Here is a 23823-nt window from a genome sequence, read left to right on the forward strand (position 1 = left end):
TTAATCGGCAGGCATTTGTAGTAGGTCAACATGGACCAAGTTTATTTTGAAAATAAACTTTTCAAAAAATAACTTTGAAAACAGGCATTTTTTGTCTAGTAGGGCCAAGGGGCAGGTGCTTTAACACCACCTCGTCCCTATCTGTGTACACCTATGATCACAGCAATGTTGCTATGATGTGGTTGAGTGTGTTCAGCAAAGAGTGAATAGGCCTGTCGACGAGCCCATCTGCAGTAAGAGGCTACACAAAATGCTCTGTCATCGTTGGAGAAGTGGTGACAGTGTAATGATGAGAACCTGCCAGCATTGGCTGTGATGAAACTGTTACTGTAATAATATTATTATAACAGGGGGCCATGATGTGAAGCGGTGGCAGCTAGGCACCTGGGGGGTTATCCCCCTCCATTATCAGTCACTCCTCTCTCTGTCTGGTGTCTCTGCAGGGCAAGCAGGCTGCAGAGGACGCTCTACTGTTCAGAGTGCGTGTGGGCAGGTATGCCGTAGCTTTTGCGTGCAAAGCCTGGCACCTTTACCCCACTTTCAGCAGCCACCCACCCTGCCACCACCACCCACTAGTCGCCCAGTACCCACATCATTCCCGGCCCTGTGGGTGAGTCATTTGTTAAAGGTGGGTGCACATGAACCTCAGTGATTACACCCCCCTGAAACCCACGTGTTGTGTCTGCTGGCTGAATGAAAGCGTGCTTACTTTTGCTTTTCGTTATGTAACATAACTTTGACTGTTCATGCCATTTAGTTCGCTATGTGTGTGTTGTCTTGAAGTTTGTGTAACACAACAGCATGAGGGGTCGATCATGCTAAAAATTGCGATAGATAGATAGATAGATAGATAGATAGATAGATAGATAGATAGATAGATAGATAGATAGATAGATAGATAGATAGATAGATAGATAGATAGATAGATAGATAGATAGATAGATACATAGATACATAGATACATAGATACATAGATATAATCATGTTCACTTTTATTTGTTCATACCATATAGCTCACTCTATGTGTATGTTCTCTTCAAATAATGTGTGACACAGCAGTATGAGTGGTCTATCATGCACAAAATTGCATGACAAAAAGAAAGAAAGAAAGAGATGTAAGTAAAAAAAAAACAGACAGAAGCAAAGAGAGTATGTGAAAATACTGTATTAGAGTTGCCTCTTGAGTTCTTTTGGACATTTGAGAAAAACAAGAGTGTCCCTCAAAGCTTACCGTCCAGAGGTCAGAAGGTCACAGGCCCTGCTGTTGTTCTGTTTGTCACTACGGCGATGACCCTGACATCAACAACAGCAACAGCAGCCATGGCAATAGGATTTGAAGCTTTTATCACTTACTGATTTTTGACTTTTTTCCCATTTGGCACACTTAACATTTTCAGATCACCAAACAAATGTAAACATTAATCAAGGATGGCCCAAGCAAACATAAAATGCATTTTTTTAGTTATCATTTCCCCTCATCGAATGAGGAGGTACCTGTGATTAATCATATTATTTTGGACAACCAAGTTATATTTCACAGCTGACCAAGTCTGGTTACTACCAGGCCTATCAAATAAAGAGATTATTTGAATAGAACATGTTTGACAATGTGTTTCTTAGAGTGGCTGTCACACCAAAATTACCCCAAGAAAACAGTGGTGGTCGATCCAAGAGTTCAGAAAGGAATACAGAACAACATCTTACCAACTGGAGGTGTTAGTTACCCCATACAATGGACCTGTTCATGACTCAACCATAAAGCGACAAGGCAAACATTGCATGCATGTCAGAGTTCCAAGGCCAAAGCCACCTCTGACAAGGAGAGCATCAAGACTTGTCTCAAATTGTATCAAAAACACTAGATTTAAGTCTTCTGAGAAAATATTATGCAGACAGTTGAAACAAATATGAACTTTTTGAAAGGAGAGCCTCCTGTAACATCTGTTATGAAATGAACACTCCATTTGATAAAAAGAACACCATGTCAAAAGTGAAAAGTCAAAAGGCGGAAGTACTATGGTTTGGGGCTGTTTTGCTGCCTCGGGACATGGATGACCAACTATGATTGTAGTAAGCATGAATTCTGCTCTCTACAAACAAATCCTAAAGGATAATGTACAGCCATCCATTTGTAGCCATTATTTTTTTTGTTCAATGTTCATGCATTGAAACCCACCACTGTAGCTGAGTTTAAAGCTATTATGCAAAGAAGAGCTGGCAAAATTTCCTCAACAGCGATGTGCAAGACTGCTTGTCAGTTCTTGTAAACACGTGACTAAAATTGTTGATGCTGCACAACAAGTGATAAGGTTCGGGGGCAATTACTTTTTCACATGAGGTCATGTAGTTTCAGGTAGTTTTTTTCCCTCGATAAATTAATTTGGCAATTAAAACATGTTTCTCTGTTGACTTGGGAGTTACGTATCTCTATCTACCATTTCAATTTCCTTGATCTGAAATGATTCAGATTGACAAAGATGCAATAAAAGCTAAGAAATAAGTAAGGAGGCAAAAACTTCTGCACAGCACTGCACATACATACTTACATACAAACATGGGAAAACCTGATGGAAATGTTTAGAATAATATATTGAAACATTTTATAATTTCCCATTGTACGAACCCTTAGGATGGCAGCTTATAACCTTACAACATATTGATTCCTGAAGAAATGCCTTATGAACCATCTCCCCCTTATCTATCATCTTTGGTTCCAGGGTGCAAGGCTATAATGAGACATTTTCAAATACAGAGATCAAATATTGCATGCTTTACTGCATATTGTACATTTAGGATGCTTCAAACTCTTCAGTCTAAGTCTTAAGATTGTTTTCATTAATCACTGTCTTTAGGATAAATGGGGGTGGCGTATACTTATCATTGTTGATCATATATCGCTTTTCATCATAGGTAAATTATACATTTCTGAGAAAAAATACAGAGGACATGACCTCTGTGTCCTCAGTGGTAGTTACGGCCATGTTAGGGTGTGATCGTACCTGCAGCTCAGACCCTCACGGTGGCCTACAAAGCCTCAGTGGTCTCCCTGCAAACCCTACAAAGCCCAGAGATAAGCCAAGAGATAACTAGACTTGGGTAAATGCTGAAAATGGACACATCCACAACACTTCCTCAGTTTCGTGATAACCGGTAAATCTTTGTCAACGTCATCTTTGTCAACATTTTTGATTTTGACAAGGCCTTTTTTTTCCATTCCCATACCCATGTACTGCACTTGGCCCTTATAGGACATACAGCAAACCCCCTCCTACTCCCTGGCCCCTGTGGTGTGAGGATGCAGGTTATTATTATTTGTTGTTGTTGAAATATTCATATATATTTTTTTAATTTTTAATTTATAATTAAGGTAACGCTTTATAAAAATGCCTGCTTAGTAAAGACTTAGTAAATAATTTACTAATGATGAACGAAACATTAACACATGTTTTTATCATTAACTAAGTTTTATTAATGCTTTATAAAATATCTACAAATAATATATACAAGATTTTACGTACGTCAGGACAACAAAGATGTGTAAGGAAGGAAGTGGGGGAGAGAGGCAGGGTAAGGTTTGGAAATAACCCCGGGCCGGACTCGAACCTGGGTCCCCATGCAAATACTATGGGTGCTCTCAGATAAAAACTTAGATATCTACTGATGGGTTATGACTTCAGACACGATGTGTGTGTGCTGGTGTGGAGCCTGTGTGCAGAGCCTGCTTGGGGCCCTCATGATTCTGAAGGGCCTCAGTAGGCCATTTGACCTTTCAAACACTTCGGAAGTAACGTCTCTCTTTCCCTCTCTCCTCAAGTGATAGGGGGCCTTTATGATAGATGGCTTGAGGTTTTTCAGGTTTGTCAGGTAAAAAAACGGTCTGCAGTCTGTTTAACTGCCATGGAAAGAGTTGGTCAGACCGGTTGGCTGTGTTGCCCCGGACAGGAGGTCGGAGACTGAAAACGTGGCACAAAAAATCCTTATGCCGCGTCCACAATGACCCCGCCACAAGCCCATCTGTATAAATAGATTTCCTGGTAGTTGTCCTATCTCACACAGGTGTCAACCACTTCACCAAAACAAATGGACGCACAGTTTGCACACAAAACCAGCCATCCTCACCCCACATAGATGCAGACACATTTTTTACACACGCAAGCACACATCCGCGACCACAGGTTAGCAGTTGATGCAGCAGTTGCTGTGAAGAACAACAGAGAAAAAAGGGTTTGAGATCGTCAACAGATAAGGGTGACATTCACAGGTCAAGCATACATGCCTCCGATGAACAAAAGAGGATTTCTTGAGAGACATGCAGAAATATTTTTCAAAAAGTGCAATACTGCAGTTTTGCCACTAGATGGCAATTCCACAATTCCAATGTAGAACCTTCCATATGATTTGTGTAATCAACTCAACAAAAAAGACAAGAGCACAAAAGAGAATGCTGGCACTGGTTTCTCGATTGGTGTATGGGCCCGGAGCTTTGACATGTGCCAGACCAGTCTAACATGTCTGGATCTTAGAAACAGAAAACAAAATGAGAGAATGGAAATGGATATAATAATTAGATCACAAACATGCCGGTGGAATAAAGGGATGGTGAATAAATGGACACTGCAATGAGTTCTAGATTTTTATTGTGATCCCACTTGTCACCTCTGCATTGAAACGTGTGGTTTTGCTGTGACGGGTTAAAATCAGGCCATGATGGTTTGAGGTGAAGTCTAGTTTTCCGGGCGTAGCGTGTGGTGTGGACAGATGTGTGGTTGTTGCTCTCCATTGCCCAATTTTTTTTTAGCGAGGGACCATGACACATAAATGGATCAAGTATTAAGAGTGCTAGATTAGAATTTGTTCATTGCTCTATTTTGGACAAGTGTGTGAATTAATGCACACTGTAAAACATTGCAAGGCAGTTAAACGTCAAAAAGTAAGTTGCCCTGCTGCCTTAAGTTTGTAAGTTAACTCAACTCGAGACTTAACTCGATTCAAGGCTCTCTCAAGTTGAGTTAACTTACAACCTTAAGGCAGCAGGGTGACTTACTTTTTATGTGTAATTGCCTGCAATGTTATACATTTTAGAAACATATTCTTTCTGACAGAGAGGTCTGTACACAAATCCTGTTTGAAAATAGATATAGTGAGAAATATAGACTGGGAAAAGAAACTGTGAGAGAGTGGAAGAGAGAAAGACAAATAATTGTAAACAAAGACAACAAAAGAAAAACCTTGAAGGCTGAAAAGCTGTAGTTCTGGAGAGGCCGTGCCATAAAGTGAGCGAGGTGAAATCAGATCAGTGTGCTAGACAGGACCAATGGCTTCCCAGAACACACTCAGACAATGAAACTGTGTCCCCTGACGTTAATGCATTCTCAAATCTCTCTCTCTCTCTCTCTCTCTCTCTCTCTCTCTCTCTCTCTCTCTCTCTCTCTCTCTCTCTCTCTCTCTCACTCTCTCTCTCTCTCTCTTTCTCTCACTCTCTCTCTCTCTCTCTCTCTCTCTCTCACACACACACACACACACACACAAACACACACGCACATGCACACGCACACACACGCACACACACACACACACACACACACACACACACACACACACACACACACACACACACACACACACACACACACACACACACACACACACACACACACACACACACAGGCCCTTAAAGTTAACACGGCTCCAATGATAATTCTGTGTTTGTGTGTGTGTACATTGTGTTAAGATTAGTTCAAATGGATGTACAGTATGTTTTGTGCTTTGCACAGCCAGCAGGAACCTGCTGTGAACTAGATGACAAATGAAGAGTCAGGCTTGCCTTAACTGTATCCAAGCTGTCAATGTTAATACCTCAATTCCTCTCGTGAACTGTATGAAGTGTATTATGTATGTATTAGGTGTGCTCCTGTGGGGCTGCAAGGTGCTAATAGTGTGGTAGGCAGAGCTACTGTCGGCTGGGAACAGACTCCCAGGAGCAGGGGTGTGGAGCAGTGAGGTGAGGTGTGGTGCGGTGCGGCCCTCCATGCTGGTGATAAGGGAGGCAGACTGATTGAGAGCCTGGAGACTGCAGCAGGTGTTTGTGTACTCCGAAAATCAACTCGTTTTTTTTTTTTTCAAACTCTGGGAGGTTTCCTCTGTTCCTCCTCTCATTCCCTCATCTCCTCCTCCTCCCCTCCCCTCTCCCTCCCTCCCTCCTTCCTCCTTTCTTTTCTTCCCGTCCCACTCTGTGGAATCGCATGTACTCAAAACCACACACAAAAGCACACACACACACACACACACAGGGAGAAGAGGGGAAAAGAGAGAGAAAAAGAAAGAAGGGAATCACGACGGAGGGGATAATGGATCACTTGTTCAACATGGAAATCAGCAGGTGTGTCAGTGTGCCAGTGGTGCAGGATCCACAGGTATAGGGGCAGACCATTGGCTCGCTGGATTCAAGGCATCATCATCCAGGAGTTTCCTCTTCTCCGAGCATTTAGGATGCAGTGGACAGACTCAGCTCCAGTGGCCACGGTGAGTCAACTCAACCCAATTCATTTCAATTGTGCTTTATATATATATATAATGCTTAACCTAATTACTAAGCTTAATCGTCAACATCTCTCTCATGCTTGAATGGAAGGATCAACATACATGTAATGTAAAGTACATTATTAATCAGTGACGATAGTTCACAATAAAGGAGTGTTAAAGGACTCTCATGCTTGTCAAATGACAGATACCCGAGACAGCAATACCATAGAAGAAGTAATGCACATTAAACAATGCTTCTGGCGCTCAGTGGTACTTTATGTGGTTTACCTGGTTCTACACATATTGTGTTTGTTCTGTAACCACTAGCAATGGCTTCCTCATTCCTTTCTCTGCCTTTCTTCCACCTACAGGAATGACCATTTTTGAGGACATAATCATGCATGGTCGTTTCACAAAAAAATAACCATACTTAACCATACAGCTGCTTGAAAGGTAGGTGCGAACGTGGTTGCCATGTTGGTAACTTTATCTTTTTGACTGGCAAGTTTATCTATGGGCCTGTTTAACCCTTTGCCCGTTTCAGCTCGCTTTTCTACAAATGGCAAAAGAGAAACCCAGTATCGCTTCACAGACTTCAGGTGACCATTTCTTTCTCATCTCTTGCACTGACACACATTCTGCAGGAAAGTGAAGGTCTGTTTGATGCATGTTTGATGTTGCGGGCCTTTACTTTCCTTTCAGTTGTCTTACAGTATGTTTGGTCCAGCACCTGTGCTACTGATATGCGCGCATTCTCTGACTTTTACAAATTCTGCAGGACACATTTATTTTCAAGTCTTTATATATACATGCAGTACCTGCAACACGTGGAAAAAAGATAAAATTGTTCTTCAATACATATTATGTACAGAGTTATCAATCTCAGGGTTCAGAAAGTAAAAACCCTGCTAACCAGCTCTGGATCACCTGGTTATTGAGCACTTTAGACAGGCAGACCAGTTACTTAATGGAGTCACCTGTGTTGGAAGGAAACTTAGGCAGGGTTTTGACTTTCTGGACCCGGAATTGACACCTCTGCTAACTGCAATATGTTTATGCCATAAATTCCACCGCCATCTGATTTACATTCAGTTTCACATCAGCCATTTTTTTGTCTTTGCTTTCCTTTATTTTGTATTGTAATCATTTGTATGTCTGGGTAGATATCTCCTGGGAGGTTCGTGCGAATGCTGGTCAGTTCCATCGCAAGCTGCAGAGAAAGTCATTCTCCTTCTTCCGCTGGGGGCGATACGCGGTGAGTGAGTGAGGGGAGTTAGTGGTGGGGAGGGGAGTGGGCTGCCTGACCTCAATTTGACTTCAACTGAACTGAGTAATTTCTACGCCATGGCTTCTCTTTTCTTTTTTATAAACTTTATTTTTTATTTTTTAACAACAAAAATTGAAGAATGAAGGAAGAAAAGACAAGGGGAAAAAAAAACAACACAACATACACAAACAACACGCAGTCGGGGTTAGGGTATGGCGAAAGATGGTAAACGAGACATTGCTTTTCTAAAGTTATCATTTTTTTGTTTATTATTATTAATTGTTGTTGTTGTTGTTGTTGTTATCTCGGCAGGACAACACCATCCGCAGCCACAAATACACACCACTGAACTTCCTGCCCTACACGCTTTATGAACAATTTCAGCGCTTTGCCAATTTCTACTTCCTCCTAATCGTGGTGATGCAGGTGGGTGAGAGGGAGGCCTCTTCCAGGTCGGGGAGAAGGTTTGGCCCACACAGTGTAATCAAATGAGCTGGGCTTTTGTTTTCTATTGAAGTACTTATTTGACTGTAGACCTCAGTGGTTATAGTTGCCTGATGACCATTGTAATCATAATAAGTGTGTGTGTGTGTGTGCGTGTGCGTGTGCGTGTGCGTGTGTGTGTGTGTGTGTGTGTGTGTGTGTGTGTGTGTGTGTGTGTGTGTGTGTGTGTGTGTGTGTGTGTGTGTGTGTGTGTGTGTGTGTGTGTGTGTGTGTGTGTGTGTGTGTGTGTGTGTGTGTATGCGCATCCGTGCCCTGCATGCATGCGTGTGTGGTGGGAGTTTGACTAAGCACCTTTCTGCACCTGGAATTTATAATGACAGACCTAGAATCAGCGAGGTGGGTGAATTTACTGGATGTTTGGCATTGTTTGTGCGATGCTTTTTTTAACAGTGTGTGCCTGTCATCTCCACAATCCCATGGTACACCACTGTCTTCCCTCTGCTGATAGTACTGGCTGTACGAGCACTTAAAGATCTCATCTCTGATATGGTAAGTTTCAAACACAGAAAAGCTCTCCCTCTTTCTCTCAGTCCTGTTTGTGTCTTTCTCTGTCTCTGTCTCTGTCTCTCTGTCTCTGTCTCTGTCTCTCTCTGTCTCTCTCTCTCTCTCTCTCTCTCTCTCTCTCTCTCTCTCTCTCTCTCTCTCTCTCTCTCTCTCATTCTATTTCTTGAAAACAATTACATTGTTTACATTGTACAATTAAATTGTATAAATGTGTATATTAATTTGCAATGTATATATTGTACACATTACACCAGTGGTGTCAAACACAAGGCCCGGGGGGCGGATGCGGCCCCCAAGATGGTTTTATCAGGTCCCAGACTTCTAAAGAAAAAAGCTAAGAATGTCAAAAGAAGTAAATCTCTGACCCAGAAGTTCCCAACCTTTTCCAACGTAAGGCCCACTTGACATGTTCATAAATATTTGGGTGAAAGGCTGCTCTAACCCATAACAAAGTTGTTGCAGGTGTCAGAGATTTCAGTTTCCTTTCAATACTTCAGAATGAATTTGCCTTTTTCATTTATAGTCAATCCTACTATATCCTCTGACATCTACCTCAAGATGATTGGCTATCCATGTGATTCCGATATGTAGCAGACATTTTCGATATTTTGCAATTACGTTACTGGTCTGGCCCATTTGAGATCAAATTAACTGTATGTGGCCCCTGGACCGAAATTAGTTTGACACCCCTGCATTACACATTTCCCCTGTATATACAATTATATGTTTAAAGTCTTCAGTCACAACTGCAAGCTGCATGAACGAGTGATGAAAGCTTTCAGATCTTATTGCCATGGCTGTTGTTGTTGTCGATGTCAGGGCCGTCGCCGTAGCGACAAACAGATCAACAGCAGGGCCTGTGACATTCTGACCTCTGGAAGGTAAGCCTTGAGGGACACCTTTGTCTTTCTCAAATGTCCAAAGGAAAGACCCACTATAATATATCTATCTATCTATATCTCAAATTCTGCTTTAGCTTTCAGACAGCGCAATGGAGGAATGTGTGTGTTGGAGACATACTGAGGATACACAAAGATCAGATCATACCAGTGAGTGTCACCACTGAGGTCTGAAGAAGAGGCCCCAAGATCAAATCTCCCTGCTGCTTTCATTTCTCCTGCATCTTTTTCTCTCTCTGTGTCTTAGTCCGAGTAGATCTACTGTACATGGCTGTATGTGGCCTCGCCTTGCCTCCTGGCCCCGCCTCCATGGAGAAAATAATTAAGTTTCCCAGCAGTCAGCCTAGCCACAACAACAAGTGAGGGACTGTTTTTCATTCACCATCCCAATTTCAAATGAGAAAATGACATAAAAAATGTGCTTTTGCAAGATATTTAATTACTTTTCTGTCGTCAGTGACATCATCATGAGGTCACAAGCAGGCAAGTGAGCAAGGGAGGCTGGAAGTTGGCATATTGGAATCCACCCCAAGTTTCTCCATCTGAGCTGCTCCTGTGTCTTTCCTTTCTCGCTTGAACTCTTATGAGGATTACCAGATTGTGCAGAACAGGAACATCCTGCAGCAAGCATATCTTGTGCCTTATGGTCAAGCAGCCAAGCTTTTGATAGAAAGTGTTACTAGCTTTTCTTTTCATAATTATTTTGCTTGCTTCCATATTTGAAGTCTATGAAGTCCATAGAGCCATACATAGAAAAGTCATGAACTTTGGCACACTGAGATGATCTTCTCTCATGATTCTTCTCAAAAATGTAAAATTCCCGCCTCCTGAAAATTCGTTTGACCATTGACGTGTATGTTCCGTAATGCTTTTGACCTCAGCAAGAGGATACCGCACACTCTTCTCCAATACTGAATTTATTTTAAAAAACGACGTTTAGGCTACTGTGGCCTTTCTCAAATCTTGCATTTGACCTATCACAACCAAAATTGGTGAACCTAACCAAGTGGCCAGGAAACTGTCTGATATCTACATTGTAAAACACTGCAAACCACTTTAACATACTTGAAGGACCAGTTCAGTCAATTTCAATATGCTGTTGTATTGCTCACGCTACCCTTGACTTGTCAGTACCTGGTGATGCCACATTTTTCGGCTCAGCCCTTTCCGAGATATGAGCTATTCTAATGGGGGCAGCGTTTGTTTACATTTTTTTTTTTTTTAGCATAGGCCTACTCCAAATATTTTCCCAAAAGGTACCACTGTTTGCTAGTTGTCAACTTATGTTGCATAACCTTTTGGTTGTTTTTGGGAATAAATAAAAATGTTTTTTTGTAATGTAAACAAAGCGCTGCCCCCATTACAATGACCAGGATCTCGGAAAAGGCTGAAGAAGAAAAAAAAATCTCAGGTACTGACAAGTCCAGGGTAGTGTGAGCATTACAACTGCATGTTGAAATTGACTGAACTGGTCCTTTAACTCAACGCGAGGCTTTCTCAAGTTGAGCTAACTTAGAAACTTGTATTTTTTTAACGCAGTGCTTTACTTTACTGCAGTGTTTTCCAGTGTAAACCAAACTTTGCTTAATTGATTGATAAGACTTCTGTGCATGCCTTTGACTATCTGCATAGTCAATTCATCCTCTTGGCTTATTCACTGCCTGGCGTTGCTGCTTTAAGCTATAGGATATTTTCTTCAGTTGCCTGGATTTCTTCTCTCGTTCGGTCTGTTTACATTTTTTGTTTGTAAGTAATGATCAAATGGCTCTAGTTGATGAACAACCATTTACTCCTTTTCTTTTCCCCCTTTCTCTGTGTTTACCTACTCGCCCATACGTTATGTTTGCCTGCCTGTTTGTCCACATGTGTCTTTGTGTGTCCGTAGGCAGATGTTCTGCTTTTGTGCAGCACGGAGCCGCACAGTCTATGCTACGTGGAAACTGCTGACATAGATGGGTAAGGCAAAACCTGTTATTCAACCTTCGCTGCATCACAAATAAAGAGGAATCATGTTTTTCATGAAATGGCTCACGCTTTATTGAGGACATGGTTTTAGAGCAACACAATATGCGTGTGTGTTTTTTTCTTCTAAGCTACTGTTTTCTAGTTTGGTTATGTGGCATGGTTTTTTAGAAATGTGCCACCCCACCACAATTCTGTTGGTGTGTGTGTGGGTGTGTGTATTGTGTGTGTGTGCGTATGCGTATTGTGTATGTGTGTGTGTGTGTGTGTGCATGCGCATGTATGTGTGTGTGAGGGGTGTGTGTGTGTGTAGGGATGTGTGTGTGTGTGGTGTGGTGTGGTGTGAATAAAGGAATTGTGTGTGTATATTTGTTTGTGCATTTGTGTGAATATACGTATGTGTTTGCGACCATGGCCCACTTTGACAGTGAGACCAATCTGAAGTTCCGCCAAGCCCTGGCCGCGACCCACAATACATTGCTCCACGACTCGCTGGAGCAGACCCTCTCAAATTTCAACGGTAACTAGACATGCACTCACACGTACACACACGCACATACATTCACACACACACACACACACACACACACACACACACACACACACACACACACACACACACACACACACACACACACACACACACACACACACACACACACACACACACACACACACACACACACACACACACACACGCACGCACACACACGCACACACACATGGCACCTCTCTGTGACGCTCTGTTGCTAGATACGGGCCTCGACAAGCTCCAGAGTCAGCCTGCAAACACAAATGAGGTGTGAAAGATTTACTTGGAGGGAACTACCTGATGTATCATTGACTTCTTTTTAAAGGTTCACTGTGCAGGAAATGGTCAAAAAAAGTAGTCTAGTATGGCCCAAGTAGAGTTATTTTTGCAGCTAAAAATGTCTATTTCTGGAAATTCAAAATGGCGGACTATGGTGAAGATCCCCCTTTTAATGTATGAAAAATGCAATTTTCCCAGTCATAATGAATACTTGGAATTTTAGTGAATGGGTAGCATGAACTCTGGAAATAAACAACTAAAAAGCTTGCACAGTGTACCTTTAAGATGGAAGATTACTCTGTCTTTGGCTCTGTGTGTTCAACCGGCAACACTGCCTTCTCCTGTCGTTTGTTAAAGTTTAAAGAAAAGCAAAGGGAAAAAAACGCTGCCGTCCTTAAATAAGGTCGGGGTTGACCTGCAAATGCAAACTCATAAATCTCACCTCATCTCTATGACATCTGTGAGTGTGTGTGTGTGTATGTGTGTGTGTGTGTGTGTGTGTGTGTGTGTGTGTGTGTGTGTGTGTGTGTGTGTGTGTGTGTGTGTGTGTGTGTGTGTGTGTGTGTGTGTGTGTGGTGTGTGTGTGTGTGTGTGTGTGTGTGTGTGTGTGTGTGTGTGTGTGTGTGTGTGTGTGTGTGTGTGTGTGTGTGTGTGTGTGTGTGTGTGTTGGTGTGTGCGCGTGTACGTCTGTGCATGCGTGCGTGTGTGTATGTGTGTGTGTGTGTGTGTGTGTGTGTTGTGGGTGTGAGCATGTGTGCGTGTGTATGTGTGTGCGTGCATGTGTGCGTGTGTATGTGTGTGTATGTGTGCGTGTGTGTGCGTGTGTGTGTGCGTGTGTATGTGTTTGTGCGTGTGTGTGCGTGTGTGTGCGTGTGTGTGCGTGTGTGTGCGTGTGTCTTGACAGCCGGTGTAATGTGAGATGAGGGCCTTTCTGTTGATTGATGCATGGCAGACAGAAAGCCACACAGATGCAAACATAGTCAAAATCAATTCCCATTCGAGTCTGCAGCGGCAGCTGTGTAATGGAAACATATTGCCGTAGACTCCCTCCATTTTGTCTCTTTGACTAGATGTATCTATTCACAATGGCCAACGGGCTTAAGAGTCTTTTTTCCCTTGTGTGTGTGTGTGTGTGTGTGTGTGTGTGTGTGTGTGTGTGTGTGTGTGTGTGTGTGTGTGTGTGTGTGTGTGTGTGTGTGTGTGTGTGTGTGTGTGTGTGTCTGCGTGTGCGTGCAAATCTTCATCTTTGTCTGTTTATATGAACATGTAGATGTGTATTGTACATGTGTGTGTGTGTGTGTGTGTGTGTGTGTGTGTGTGTGTGTGTGTGTGTGTGTGTGTGTGTGTGTGTGTGTGTGTGTGTGTGTGTGTGTGTGTGTGTGTGTGTGTGTGTGTGTGTGTTTGTGTGTACACGTGTGTCTCTGTGTGTACATCCTTTACAATACATCTGCATGAATGGCACGCTTTTGCCATGATGAGAGTCCTTGGAGAGCTCAAAAGGCACTTCACAAGGTGAAGTAATGAAGTTTAACTACCGTTATTCTTTTTGAGCACACAGTGTACAATGCAGTGTCAATTCAACTCTCAGAGACTTGATGTAACATCTTGTAGGTTTTATTTGGTCCCAGAGTAGCCTCAAAAAGCACACTGTTCCGCCAGTAGAACACTGTATAGTAATATCTCTTAAAAAGACTACACTACTGTAACTAATTAACTGTACAGTAATGTAACGTTGTTGGGAATATTCACCCCTATCATACTCTGTACACTGTCTGCTTTTTGATAATTTACCCATGGTCTTCATGCACCTTACCAGAATCGATTTTCTACCATTGTGTTTGTGTAATATGTCTTTTTTTCTTGTACTTCTACATCCCAGTACTATATCATAGATGTATCTGTCAACATTCATTTCTGGTCATGTTACTGTTGTGTACCTCAACTCACAGAGCATATAGAGCATATGTTTCTTGCACATTTGTCTACACCTACTCACAGAATATGTTTTTGCACAATTGCCTTTTTATTATTATTTTTCTTTAGTTTTTATTTTCACCTCCCTGATATTACCTGTGTTATATGTGTCTTGAAATGTCCTTGTGGGCACTATGTAAGCTATTTGACACCTGAATCCCCCCCCCATAGTTCCCAATAGACCGTCTCTGCTACTATGACATTAGACAGGGCCTTTTGTAATACCTTACCACTTGATAACAGCAAATTTATAACAGGGGCCATGTCTTAACAGGCTAAGGGTTGAATTAACACTGCACTGTGTAACAAACCTTTTTTTTTGAGCAGGCGTTGTGTTTTGCGAGGAGCCCAACGGTAACCTGTACTCGTTCCGAGGGGAGCTGCGATGGCAGGGCCAGACCCACCGCCTGGACACAGAGCACATTCTTCTCAGAGGCACCGCGCTACGCAACACCGACCTCGCATACGGCCTGACCATATATGCAGGTGAGGTAAACCACCTACGGTAGAAGAAACACGGTAAAAAAAACATCATGAATGTAAAATTCCAGGTTACTAGTGTCTGACCATGTGCAGATGAGGCGGTTGACCTAGAAGAGGCCTGAACACAGATAATCAAACTTCCTGAGTATAAATAAATTCCCAGGTTCCTAGCGTCTAACCATATATTGTCATTGTCTGGCAGAAACCTTGTAACTCCATCTTTCAGTAACTAATTAATTATTCTTTTAATTATTATAAAACTGTTACAATCAACACTATTGGTCAGTTTCCAAGAATATATGAGTTTAAAAATTACAATCCAGGCCTTGCCGTGGTGTGAATAATTTCACATTATCACCTTAACAATTTCACTGTATTACCTTATCAAATTGACCTGAAAGAACACACAGGAAACAGAGGTAGCATTTAAAATCTGCGAGCAGATTTTATTGTTTAACGGCCGGAGGAGTTTACTGCGTGGGAGCAGCAGCAAATCCTAAAATGTATACAGAAAACAAGCCTATTTAACCAGTCCCAGCCCCCCCAGTCCATGACATGATCTAACAAGTAAAATACTAACGTCATCTTTCCTATCATGCATATGTAAAACTATATATGAGGAACAAATATGGTCTTGTCTCCTCTCTGTTCCGTACTGGCCCATACTGGCGTCTCTCTGTTGATGCATAGCTTCCCCATAGCCTAAACATCCAAGGTCATAGTTCAGCTAAGTGCTAACTTGGAGGAGACTTCTCGTAGTAGAGATGTCACATAAATCAATGAGCAAAGGAGAGAGAGAGAGAGAATAACAGAGAATAACGAGAATCACAGAAAACAAGAAAATCCTAACTAAAGGCTACACTTTTATCACATTGTATATTTTCAATAATACATGCAGAGAATTTATTAACACGTGGCTTACAGGAGGGGCACTCGTCTGCTATGCGGCCGACCCGGGTTCGATTCCGGCCCATGTCCTTTGCTGACCCTTGCCCGTCTCTCTCTCCCAAGCGTTTCCTGTCTCTCTCTCAAGCTGTCCTGTCACTAATAAAGTCTGAAAAAAAATACAATCCTCTTTTAACCTGTTAAAGCACGGCGTTATACATTTCTGTTACTTGAATGGCAATGACTAAGTCGTAGTGTAATACTAAAGACCCTGTGTTATGTCATAGTATTGTAGTACTATGGTTGTTAATTTTTCAATGTGTATTCCAGTGTGCCACTGGAGGTACGGTGTGCGTTAAGGGGCTACTGATGTAATTTTTATTCATTTAGAAAATATATTTTTTAAACAAATCATTTAAACCTAAGAAAAAGAGGAGTTATGAGGTTCCTTCCGGACAGTGATGATATGGTACTCGACCTAGAAAAACCTAAACGCAGGACAAAAAACTTGCTGAATACGAAATTCCAGGTCACTAGCGTGTAACCATATATGCAGGTAGTCGACCGAGAAGCAACTGAGCACTGTTATGGTAAAAGAAAAAGGAAACTTCCTGAATGGGATATTGCAGGTCGCTATTGTTAGACTCTGTACAGCAGATACACTGTGTAGGATGGTGGCCAGAGACGTATTGCAGTTATGCTGCTCAATGAAACTGTACTGCCTAATGCCAAATTTGATCTTTTCACGAATATTTACTGAGTAATATACTAATATTTCTGGATATTCAAAATGACGGACAATGAAGAAGATCCAACTTTTCATGTATGAAAAGTGCAATTTTTCCAGTCATAATGAATGCTTAGAATTTGATGGTGGTTGAAAGTATTTGTGAAAAAGGCAACATTTGTGAATGGGCAGCATGAATCCTAGAAATAAACTACTAAAAATATTACACGGTTTACATTTAAATAACAGATTAAGACATGGGCGTTACAATGTTGGAGACTGTAAGGTTATAACATAGGCTCTGTGCTAAGGGGTTAACAAGGTTCTCGGGAAAAGTCTTATCACTTAAGACTTACATTCTTGATGGTGATTATAAAGAGCAAAGTTTTTTGTGTCATTTGGGATGCACTTTGAGCTACTTTTGCGCTTAAAATTTGTGTCTATTTTGTATTATTATATCATGTTGGATAACACTTCTGCAGCTGCACACGTCTGAGTAAGTATATCATTATGACTCCCACTGCACACGGTGGAGATAGCTTGTTTCCTGTGCACCTGTGTCGTGGTTGGTAACACTTAGTGCAAACAATAGCAAGGTCATGTGGTCAAGGTCAACTTTGTGCACCGCCATCCTCTCTAAAGATTAATGACACATAAAAAGTATACATTCCTGCCCTGGGATGTACAAGTCAATATTGGTTTAAGTGTCATTAGTGAATTTTCTGTACATCTCCCAAGTATTCTCTCAGGTGATACAATGTATTACTTGTCTATGCCATTTTTTTCACCACCATTACCAAACGTCAGCTGTTGTAAACTCCTGCAATCTCTTAGCTATAGATCTTCTATGACACATATCTTAAAGACCACATAAAGGGCCACGAGTGTTGTGAGCCTAGAATGGTAATTTCCATCACAGCAATATTGAAAATCTCATCAAGCGTTTACTACTCTGCTGCTTTGGGTCAACGCTAGGTGCAGACACGAAGATCATGAAAAACATTGGCAAGGTGATCGTCAAGACGACCAAGGTGGAGAAGATCCTGAACAGGGTCATTCTCGGGGTAAGAGGAAGATGCCACCATTTTTAAATGTTTAAACTAACTTAAATTTAAACCCATCAATGTTAGGGGTAAGGGAGACCACCATTTTAAGCAGTCATTTTCAGGAATAAGAAGAGACCACCATTTTAAATAATCATTTTTGTGCTGAATAGTCAATCTTAGGTAAGGGATGCTATCACTTTCAACATTTGCTATTGGGGAAAAGTGAAACTATATTCCACCATAGCAGGTAGCATAATAGCTAAAGGGAATGTTAAGCACTGATGAGGTCCAAAGATTATTAATGAAGAATTACCTGCAGCGCTTGCTAATTACACTCATTTATTATGAATGTTTGTTCATTGTGAAACTAATGACTTGGTCATTAATAAATAACACTATGTTAATTCCCTGGCGGGAAAGCCTTTATATCTTAGCCACCATGAATAAATCGTAAACTCAATAATACTCCATGTACGTATAGATCATTAACACTGGGTTTAATTATTAAGGTTAACTAAACATTAAAAAACAAAACGTTAGAATATTGGTAAAGCACTAATGTATGACTATTATTTTAATCTTCATACACAGCAAAAAAAAATGTGGTGTGTGGATTTGTTACACCTAGAGAGTCATAACATCTTTTAGATTGCATTTGGTCCCAGAGTACTCTGATGAACTAACCCTTTTTTACTGCGTACTCTTTCAGATTATGCTGTTTGTGCTGCTGGTGGATCTGCTGTTGGCTGTGGGCTCTGGTGTGTTTGAGTACCAGGTGTCTCCTCGTGTGGAGGTGCTGGAGGCCCTAGGGGGAGACTCCAGCCCTGCGTACCGAGCCTTCCTCACCTTCTGGGGCTACGTCATCCTGCTCAGCCCTGCCATCCCCATGTCCCTCTACATCACGTAAGGACTGCTCCCGACATTGAAGAGAGCCTTTTTTGTTATGTTTGTTCTTTCTTTCTTTCTGTCTTTCTTTCTGTCTGTCTGTCTGTCTGTCTGTCTGTCTGTCTGTCTGTCTGTCTGTCTGTCTGTCTGTCTGTCTGTCTTTCTTTCTTTCTTTCTTTCTTTCTTTCTTTCTTTCTTTCTTTCTTTCTTTCTTTCTTTCTTTCTTTCTTTCTTTCTTTCTTTCTTTAAGAATCTATCTATATATATATATATATATATATATATATATGCATACTCTTTCAGATTATGCTGTTTGTGCTGCTGGTGGATCTGCTGTTGGCTGTGGGCTCTGGTGTGTTTGGTAAAGCACTAATGCATATATATATATATATATATATATATGGCATGCCATATATATATATATATATATGTATCTAGCTATAGCTATCTAGCTATCTATCAACAAATATTTGCAATGAATAATAATAATAATACTGTATGTATTCTTGTACAGTGGTAGCGCCAAACATCCTTCATGAAAGTGACTCTATGTACAGTATGTGACCAATAAACCATTCCTTGTGTCCACGTATCCTTGTATCCTTGTATCTTTGTATCTCCCCTGCACAGGTTTGAAGTGATGAAGGTGATCCAGTGCTTCTTCATCAACTGGGACCTGCAGATGTACCACGAGGAGAGCGACCGGCCGGCCCACGCGCGCAACACCTCCCTCAATGAGGAGCTGGGCCAGGTGGGACACCTGCTGAGCGACAAGACCGGCACACTCACCCAGAACCGCCTGCTCTTCCGCCAGTGCTGCATCGCTGGGGACGTCTACGGTCAGTCCAGTCTGGGAGCCACCCCTAGGTCCCCTACCCTCCCCGGCTCCACCATCACAGATGTAGCTCAGAGGTGGTGAAAGTGTATAGAGAGAGGGAACAGTCATGAAAAGAAATAGCAATGGTCCGCACACGCTGATGAACGCACCAACATGTGACTTTTTTATCAAACCGTTTTGGACATGGAGTCCTCCATCAAAGTGACATGTGGACCTTTATTATTGCTTTCCAGTTTTTCTTGTTTTTACCCAGCACCTCCACCTTGTCGGATGTGTGCACATTCTCTCTCTTTTTGAAAATTAAAGTCCAGACATCTTCTGTCCACACTCTCAACATACGTAGGTCATACCAGGCATTATCTCATGTACCGTGCCATCAGCTTGTTCTAGCAATTGGCTTGTAGGCCTACAGATTTGTAACAGTACTTTTACTTTCTGAGCACTGGTGTAGCCGAACACTAGGCATCACCCTGTGAATCCTGTCATCTATTGTTCAGCAACAAATGCCATCCTAAGATGCACTTTATGCATTACATTGTAACCAAAGCAACTTTCAAAAGAGGACATAATCATAGCCAACATCACAAGCAAATACAAAGTGCACAGGAAATATACAGAACAACAAGTGCAGTTGCAAAGAGGGGTTGTTTTTTTATTCTTATATTTTTTTGCATGCATGTAATAAATGATGGGTGAGCTGGTTTGAAGAACAAGGCACAAAGTGAGTATGGGCTTTGGCCTGGGGAATACCTTTAAGTATGGGACTACCCCTATGACTCATCTGATCCCCCTATGCCAGCAGTACACAGTACAAACAGAGGACATAGTATTAACCTTAGCAAAGCATGTTTTTTTTTTTGATAAAATCTTTCCTTTTTGTGTCCTGTAGGGGATCTACCAGCAAATTCACAAAGTGAAAAGGTATGTTGTGTTATTTTATTCCTCCATTAATTTTGTAAGACAAAAGAAGGGAGTAAGCATTACTAAAAGGCTTCGTGTACAGCTCTGAAAAATGGAGCATGGCGTTAGTTCAGGCAGGTCATAAATTCGGTCGCCTTGCAACCATTTCCTGAAGGCCTAGGCATGTTACAGAGAGTGGCAGGAGGCTTGGCTCTCCCTGTCAGTTACAGTTTTTTCAATTGCTAACAAGCTCTTACTCATGCTTTGAGTACTTTTTCTAAACTCTGAACACAGGCAGACACCTACAAAACACATTTGGTCAAATGGTTAGTTTTCTTTTCAAAAACGCATACTGTTAAATACTTATACACTAAGTGTTCATATCAAAAAAGAACACATCTTTTTCTGTACATTCTGACATTGGCAAAAGACTAGAATTCTGGCTCAAAATGAAATTCTTCTGTCAAGGAATAGCACTTGTTTCCCCTTCACAATGTAGGCCTACATGGAGTCAATTGCTTTACAATTTCTTTGTATGAAACAGTATGTCCTTATGTATTGTTGACATTCAAGATGATTCCAGTAGAAAGCAAATCTTTTTTTCACTACAGGAGGACTACAGGAGGTACACTAAATACTAGAACATAAAATGTGTCGCAATATTACTTACAGTGAGCAAAATATCATTAAACAAACAACACCCAAATTCATGTGCGTTGCTGGAACTGCATTTATTTGGACTTAAATCAAATTGACTTGAAAACCTTTCTTGACGTAATAGCTCAGCTGAGTAGTAAGTACTGCCAGCTATCGGTAGAGATATATTCATTTCTGACTGAAATGATCCTGACTGAACAGTAGTGAGAATCGCCAGTCATTGCCCTTAGATCAAATCTGCAACCCCATCCTGCTCTCTGCACTCATTTGCTTGTGTTCCCTGGTGTTCTGTTACCTGACTCTGCCAAAGGGAACGCCCGCGTGTAGTTGGTAAATGCAGCCAGATGATGTAAGTCAGGTTAGGGCTTACTGGTGGTGAATAGTAATATTTTACTAATTCATTTTTATAGCATTTTTTCATCCATAATTTTACAGTAAAAGTATTTTGAATAAGTATTCCAGCAAGGAACCAACATCACACATCATACAGTATTTAATCAGTATTAATCATAGCCACCAATCAGTCAGAGACAGCTGCAACACTTGACATGATCCTCCCCTTTACCTGAACTTTACTTGAACCTTGAAGTCATCTACTGACTACTGTCCTCAATTGTCCTCCCCCATCCCACCCAATTGTCCTCCCCCATCCCACCCACCAGGTTCAGCCCCTGGACCTGAGCTGGAACCGGTTCTCCTGTGGGGGGCTGCAGTTCTGGGACCAGCGGCTGGTGGACCGGCTGGTGAAGGAGCGCTGTCCCCAGAGCAGGGAGTTCTTCACAGCCCTGGCACTATGCCATACTGTCATGACAGAGTGGAAGGAAGGTGAGGGCGCTTATTTTTTTATTTTTTTTATTTTTTTTTTATTTATTGTTCAAGAATGAGAGCAGGTTCACACTCACACAGTAAGGTTGAGCACAAGGAGTCTTTTTTTTCTTAGAGCAGAGTAGAGCAGAAGTTTCGTGTCCGTGAGCACACTCGATTCCCTTCAGTCCTGTTGTTTTGGCGAGTTTGACATTGGACTTGGTCTAGCTGACTGAATCAGTGTTTTTTTCTGTGGGTTTCCCACAGTAGTTACTTCAAGTAGTTTTTTTGTTTCATGTCATGCCCTAAAATAGGCTCAACTGCCGCTACGCGTGGGCAATTTTTTATGGACATGTCATAATAATAAAGACATTTTTCTGGAGTGCCTTGGTGAAGAAAAGTTTTTTTTCTCTTTTCAAGCAACTTTTTTGACATTGAACCCTGAACCAAAGAGCATCCACAAAAATACTTTTTTCATCTTTCTGAAGGGACTGAGCACGCCTCTGACTTCCAAACAAACACGCCTCTGACTTCCAACAGCCATTTACAGACTGATTACATGTAATCTCCCAAACAGTTTTAGAAACACTTTCACTATCAGATAGGATAGGACATAGAGAAGTCAGGAAATGGTTGAGTGAGAGAGATGGGGTAGGGTTGGGAAATGATCCCGTGGGGAATTGAACCTGGGTGCCCCTGGTCAATGTTGCCCACATGGCCATATTAATGCACTGCACCACTGAATCCCCAATGCTTTGAGGATAAAACAAACTGGCCCTGTCATGGCTGTAATGGCTGAGCACTGGACTGCTACGCGGGCGACCCTGGTTCGGCCCTGGTTCGGCCCTGGTTCGGCCCTGGTTCGGCCCTGGTTCGGTCATTTGCCAGTCCTTTCCCATCTCTCTCTCCTTCACTGTCCTGTCTTGAAAAATAAAGGCTGCTTAAAACCCATGAAAATATATTTTTAAAAAAGGTTAAATCAAACAGATTAGCATTGCTTTCAAAATATTGACATAACATGCACAGAAACGTATAGTAATCCGAGCACCTCTCCCTGCTGCTGCAGGGGCGCCTCACTACCAGGCCGCGTCCCCGGACGAGGAGGCCTTGGTGGGGGCGGCGCGGGAGCTTGGCTGGGTCTTCCTGTCGCGGACGCGGGACTCCCTGACGGTCAGCCAGCTGGGACACACCTGCCAGTACCAGCTGCTGACGCTGGTGGACTTCACTAGCGACAGGAGACGCATGTCCGTACTGGGTCAGTAGTACTGTATGCAGGTCTTACTCTGCCCCCTACAGGAGAAACGTGGAACTGTGTGTGTGTGTGTGTGTTTTGTGTCATTGTCTGTAACCCCTTAGCGCAGAGCCTCTGTCATGACCTTATTGTCACCAAAATGATGATAACCAAGTCTTGATCGGTTACTTTTAAGAGACTCTCTGCATTGTCATAGTAATGTTACTATGATGCCGTTGAGTGTTTTCAGCAAAGAGTGAATAGGCCCATCGACTGTCCGATCTGCAGTAAGGGGCTACCTATATGATTGATTTATCTGTGTGTGTGTGTGCGTGTGCGTGTACGTGTGCGTGTGCGTGTGCGTGTGCGTGTGCGTGTGCGTGTGCGTGTGCGTGTGCGTGTGTGCGTGTGTGTGTGTGTGTGTGTGCTGACAGTGAGAGAACCAGGAGGGGACCTAAAGCTTTACTGTAAGGGGGCTGACACCGTCATTCTGGAGAGACTGCGGAAAGATTGCCCACACAGGGAGAGCAGCGAGAGAGCACTGGATGTGAGGGACATCACACACACACACACTTTCACTTTCTCTCTCTCTCACACACACACACACGCACGCACGCACGCACGCACGCACGCACGCACGCACGCACGCACGCACGCACGCACACACACACACACACACACACACACACACACACACACACACACACACACCCCTACACACATGATGCTGTACACACATGATGCTGTGCACACACTCACACACACATCACTGATTCTTGAAAGTTTGGCAAAAACATGTCCCAGCAGTAAAATGCTTATTCTGTTGAAAATCAACTAAATTTTCACGAACAAAATGAATCCAGGTAATGGCCAAGGGGTCTGTTACACAAATACACAGTTGTTTGAAATATTTAAGTGTAATTT

At 42.2% G+C, this 23823-nt stretch overlaps 1 protein-coding gene across 1 annotated transcript in view; it reads left to right on the forward strand.

Moving 5' to 3' along the window:
* The first annotated feature begins 6222 nt into the window (after window positions 1-6222).
* Window positions 6223-23823, forward strand: part of atp8b3 (ATPase phospholipid transporting 8B3) — a 30457-nt gene continuing 12856 nt past the window's right edge. Inside the window, exons 1-18 of the mRNA XM_063201362.1 lie at window positions 6223-6522; window positions 6894-6975; window positions 7067-7121; window positions 7686-7777; window positions 8102-8215; window positions 8684-8782; window positions 9617-9678; window positions 9774-9846; window positions 11582-11652; window positions 12087-12178; window positions 14771-14929; window positions 17514-17602; window positions 18294-18487; window positions 19100-19308; window positions 20197-20228; window positions 21527-21689; window positions 22735-22923; window positions 23334-23446. Coding sequence (XP_063057432.1) covers window positions 7082-7121; window positions 7686-7777; window positions 8102-8215; window positions 8684-8782; window positions 9617-9678; window positions 9774-9846; window positions 11582-11652; window positions 12087-12178; window positions 14771-14929; window positions 17514-17602; window positions 18294-18487; window positions 19100-19308; window positions 20197-20228; window positions 21527-21689; window positions 22735-22923; window positions 23334-23446 — 1791 coding nt within the window. The 5' untranslated portion in view covers window positions 6223-6522; window positions 6894-6975; window positions 7067-7081. The remainder of the gene's footprint in view (window positions 6523-6893; window positions 6976-7066; window positions 7122-7685; window positions 7778-8101; window positions 8216-8683; window positions 8783-9616; window positions 9679-9773; window positions 9847-11581; window positions 11653-12086; window positions 12179-14770; window positions 14930-17513; window positions 17603-18293; window positions 18488-19099; window positions 19309-20196; window positions 20229-21526; window positions 21690-22734; window positions 22924-23333; window positions 23447-23823) is intronic.

This window comes from Engraulis encrasicolus, chromosome 6 (genome assembly GCF_034702125.1).
Source record: "Engraulis encrasicolus isolate BLACKSEA-1 chromosome 6, IST_EnEncr_1.0, whole genome shotgun sequence".
In the NCBI taxonomy this organism is placed as follows: Eukaryota; Metazoa; Chordata; class Actinopteri; order Clupeiformes; family Engraulidae; genus Engraulis; species Engraulis encrasicolus.